A 5,000-nucleotide genomic window follows, 5' to 3' on the forward strand; every position below is an offset into this window, starting at 1 on the left:
TCTGGATGGCAGCATATGTTGCTCCAAAACCTGAATACAGTGAACCCTCGTTTTTCGCGGGGGTTACGTTCCAAATAGAAACCGTGATAGGCGAAATCCGTGAAGTAGTAACCTTTATTTTACAATTGAAATAGATAGAACTGGACATTAAATATATCTACGTTACATATAGTCGTAATGTGATTTCAATGCACGATGCAAATCCGTGAAGCAGCGAGACCGTGAAAGGTGAACCGCGTTATAGCGAGGGTTCACTGTATATCATTCAGCATTAATGCTTCCTTCCAGATGTTCAAGCTACCCATGCCATGTGCACTGATGCATCCTGTACCATCACAGATGCTGGCTTCAGAACTGAGCTGATAACAAGCTGGATGGTCCCTCTCCTCTTTAACCTGGAGGATGCAGCGTCCATGATTTCCAAACAGAATGTCAGATTGTGATCCATCAGACCTCAGGACAGTTGTCCACTTCACCTCAGTCCATCTTCAATGATCTCGGTCCAGAGAAGGCGGCGGTGTTTCTGGATCATGTTTCTATCTGGTTTCTTCTTTGGAGAGTTTTAACATCATTTGTGGACGCAGCGATGAACTGTGTTCACAGACGATGGTTTTCACAAGTGTTCCTGAGCCCATGCAGTGATTTCCACTCCAGAATCCTTTCTGTTTTTAAGACCACCTGAGGACCCATGAGGCCTGAGGAAAACATGCCACACGTTGTCTTTGGTCTATTTTCAGTTAAAGGAGTTTACATGATTTGCAAATCATCATATTCTATTTTTATTTACATTTTACACATCGTCCCAACTTTTTTGTTGTACGTTGTACAGTTGAAATGAGAAGATTACGTATCAGTGTTTTATAAACAAGCTGCTATGATGATATTCTGAGTGATGTTTTCTCTTTTTATTGTTTGACAGGAGTCTGCTTCAGAATGGTGAGTTTCTCACAAAACTGCACTTCAGTTCACTTTTTCTCGACAGAAACGTTGTGTTGTACCTCCACTGTACGGGGAAGACTCGTTACCTCCTCAGGAACCAAGCAGAGTCTAAATCAATACCAAATTTGATAATTGATTTATTTTAAAGTTAATTTTGAATCAAAAACTCAGTCGCTTTTCAGCCGCCTGCTGGTCAGACAGCAGTTAGGATACATTTACTGAGACTTCAGGGAATAATAATGGACATATTTCACTTGTAGAAACACTGAACATCGAATTGATTATTGAACTAAATAGGCTGTAGCTCAGACAGTAGAGTGGGTTGCACATTAATCGGAAGGTTTGTGGTTCAATCCCCAGCTCCTCCTGTCCACATGTCTAAGTGTCCTTGAGCAAGACACTGAACCCTAAGTTGCTCCCGATGGTGAACCATCAGTGTGTTGTAAGTCGCTTTGGATAAAAGCGTCCGCTAAATGTAATATATTTTAAACATACTAATTAATAAAGTAATCGTTAGTTCTCTGTTCATTAGTTTACAAAACAATTACAGTAATTTGATAAAACACAAAGTTCCAACTACGTCACAGAGATTTTAATGTCAGCGAATATTGATTAATTCAATTCTGTAGCCAGAAATTACAGATTTAATATTTGTTATGATGTGTTGACCTGTGTGGCCTCACGATGGCGCTGTTGTCTCTCTGTTCCTGTGGATGAAAAGAAAGTTGGAGTTCAGAGCAGTTTTTCTTCAGAAGACTTCTTCAGCTCTGAAACTAAAGCTGCCATTTATTAATCGTTAAAAAAAGCAGATAAAAATAATTAAAATGTAAAATAAACATGAGCACAAGAGTGAACAGATCACTGCTGATATTTTCATCGTAAAGATTTCAACATTACTCTCATTTTAAAGTTGGATAATAACAGATGAGTGTAACTATAATTTTTGGACTCCAATCAAAACTATTTATTAATCAGGGAAATAATGACAACAATAATCTTCATATTAACCCATCAAAAAAACTGATTATTAGTTATAATCCCAAACAAAATCATTAAAAGTTACTTCAACCTCCAGCTTTAACATCCTGCTTTTAATTTAGTGCATGAGGAATAATCTAAAGAGACCTGTCCTCAATTTACTTTTAATACTTTAAGTTGATTTTCCTGATATTCATTCACACTTTTTCTTTATTAACTTAATTCATTGAGTCAATTTTATATTATTTTATTTATGGATACTGAAAGAGCTGGTTTGAAATCGTGTCCTTTGATATTTGTTTGATATATTCTTCATATTTCATTTATTTGTTTTATTTATTTATTTATTTTCTTTGATGTTTTTGTGTCTGTTTTCTGTTGCGCAAACAGCTCCCCCTTCAGGACAGTTAAAGTAACTGACTGATGGAGCTCAGAGCTAAAGGCCCGGATGTAGTTTGTTTTATGGTTTTAGTTTCACCTTCTTCTTCCTCTTTGTGTTTTTAAGTTCTTTTTAAAAACGTTATTGGACTTCATTGTGCATCATTGACCCTTCCTGTCCTCCTGTCCTCCCGTCCTCCTCCCGTCCTTCTGTCTCCTGCAGTACACGGAGCAGGAGGGTGTGCGTCTGGGTGTGGTGGGCTGGGTGAAGAACACCCCCGGGGGGACGGTGGTGGGGACGGTTCAGGGTCCTGCTGACTCCGTGGAGGAGATGTGAGTTCAGTGTTCATGTTGTTAAACGATCTCTGCACACCTGAAGGAGTGATGCCGGTTTTATTCATCAGTTTGTTGATATTTAATGAAGGTTTTCTGCTCTCAGTTCAGATGAAGTCTGATCTGCTCTGTTTTTACTCACAGTAATGTGGTGATGCGGTTTTTGAGCCACTAGATGGCGCTCTTTACCTTCACAACCCGGTGTAGTTTAGTTACGTCAGAGCTGCAGAAACACCGAAGCTGGAATCATTTGGTTCAGATCAAAAGCTTCTCTGGCAAAGATATAGAATATTTGTTCATGCATTTTGGGGCTGAATAACATTTAAAGTGTGCAGAGAACACATCTGCAAACAATATATCTATAAATATTATATTTTTGTCTCCATTATAACTCCAAGCTGCTTTAATAATGTAACATCTAAATTAAATACAGGTAAAGTGAGACAGACCTCGTCGGGCTCGTTTGAGACGATCTGCGTGTCGTCTGGAGAACTCATGAGGAAACAGAAACACTCCCTTCCTGTTACATCTCACTCTGATTTAATCAAAATGATCTCAGATATCAGCCAGCAGGAGGTTCAGTGAGGACAGAGGAGACGTTGGAAGGCTTCACGTCCTCTGAACACAGGTTAATGTTGTTTAATACTTCAGGAAGGAAATCTGCCGGATGTTTATGTGTTAAAAGACTCAAACTGTGAGATATCGTCCTCTATTTGTCCTCTCTCTGTTCTCTCTGTCCTCTATCTGTTGTCTTTCTGTCCTCTCTGTCCTCTATCTGTCCTCTCTATCCGTCGTCTTTCTGTCCTCTGTCTGTCTTCTGTTTATCCTCTATCTGTCTCCTCTCTCTGTCCTCTATGTCTGTCCTCTGTCTGTCCTCTGTCTGTCCTCTGTCTGTCCCTCCACCTCGTTGACCTGATTGTAATAATAACTGATAATCAATCATGAAACTGAAGCTGCAGCTCAGTTTGTTTTGACGACCCTCCTCTGTGAGGCGGAGGTGATGTCATCAGGGTGTGGATGTCTCAGTTAGATGACATCACCACCTCTAGGGATGCACACACACACACACACACACACACACACACACACACACACACACACACACACACACACACACACACACACACACACACACTCAATCTTGACCCGTGTAAGAAAACAGCCGCTTAATTCTTGGTGTTTGTTTTTGACAGCACCAGGCGGGTGGAGTTTGTGACCTATCAAATCCATCAGACCCCACCCACCTGGCACCGACAGGGACTCAAAACTAACATCTTTTGCAAAAAAACTGAAAATTAATAATTGTAGAAAATAACGTGAATTATTTTTGTGTTTTCATTCATTCTTTTCATTGACCGACAGCAGTTTATTTTAAAAGTAGAGAAATCAAAGTTTTGTGTTACAGTTTCCCTCCTAATAATAAATCACATTTAACCTCAATGTGACGGTTTCAGATTTAATTTTCACTAAACACACACACACACACACACACACACACACACACACACACACACACACAGAGACACACTCACACACACACACACACACACACACACACACACACACACACACACACACACACACACACACACACACACACACACACACACACACACACACACACACACACACACACACACACACACACACACACACACACACACACACACACACACACACACACACACACACACACACACACACACACACACACACACACACACACACACACACACACACACACACACACACACACACACACACACACACACACACACACACACTCCTCAGCTGCCCTTTAAATCAGGGATCTTTTCCGTGTTAACACACTCGCTCTCACCTCCGTCCTGTCGACGCCACTTTCACCACGACCTCACTTCCTGGCGGGCCTGGGAAACAGGAAGCAGCTGTTACGGGTGGGGAGGAGGAAGGAGGGATGAGGGAGGAGGAAGGGCAATATGAGAGAAGTAGGAAGTAGAGTGATGTTACACTGTAGAGGGAGAGAGTCGAGTGGGTGGTTTCTACTCTCCTCTGAGAACAAAAATTTCCAGAGAGACGAGAAACAGAATTAAGAGAAGGAGGAAAAAACAACAACTCTATTTTTAGGAATTTGACGGAGTAAAAACCACGAAATATGAGAGCAAAAAAAATTGCAGAAGGATGCATGACGACTGAAAAGAGATGCAAAATTATGCAAAATGAATGTACAAGCTGCAATCAATAAGTTCAGAGAGTGTCCCTGAACGCAGCACAGTGATGCACACGGAGCAGCAGGAAGCAACAACCTCCACGAGGAAGTATTCAGAGTCGTCTCTCGATCAACATCGTGACCACTAGTACGTGAACCTTTGTGATGTTACTAAGTGTTCCTG

At 41.0% G+C, this 5,000-nt stretch overlaps 1 protein-coding gene across 1 annotated transcript in view; it reads left to right on the forward strand.

Moving 5' to 3' along the window:
- Positions 1 to 5,000, forward strand: part of LOC138627142 (acylphosphatase-2-like) — a 7,932-nt gene that overhangs the window by 983 nt on the left and 1,949 nt on the right. Inside the window, exons 2-3 of the mRNA XM_069709281.1 lie at positions 920 to 936; positions 2,519 to 2,628. Coding sequence (XP_069565382.1) covers positions 920 to 936; positions 2,519 to 2,628 — 127 coding nt within the window. The remainder of the gene's footprint in view (positions 1 to 919; positions 937 to 2,518; positions 2,629 to 5,000) is intronic.

The sequence above is a fragment of the Brachyistius frenatus genome, unplaced genomic scaffold (assembly GCF_029030835.1).
Source record: "Brachyistius frenatus isolate BFR_SWC_R1_liver_20210118 unplaced genomic scaffold, ASM2903083v1 Contig_82, whole genome shotgun sequence".
NCBI classification, from domain to species: domain Eukaryota; kingdom Metazoa; phylum Chordata; class Actinopteri; family Embiotocidae; genus Brachyistius; species Brachyistius frenatus.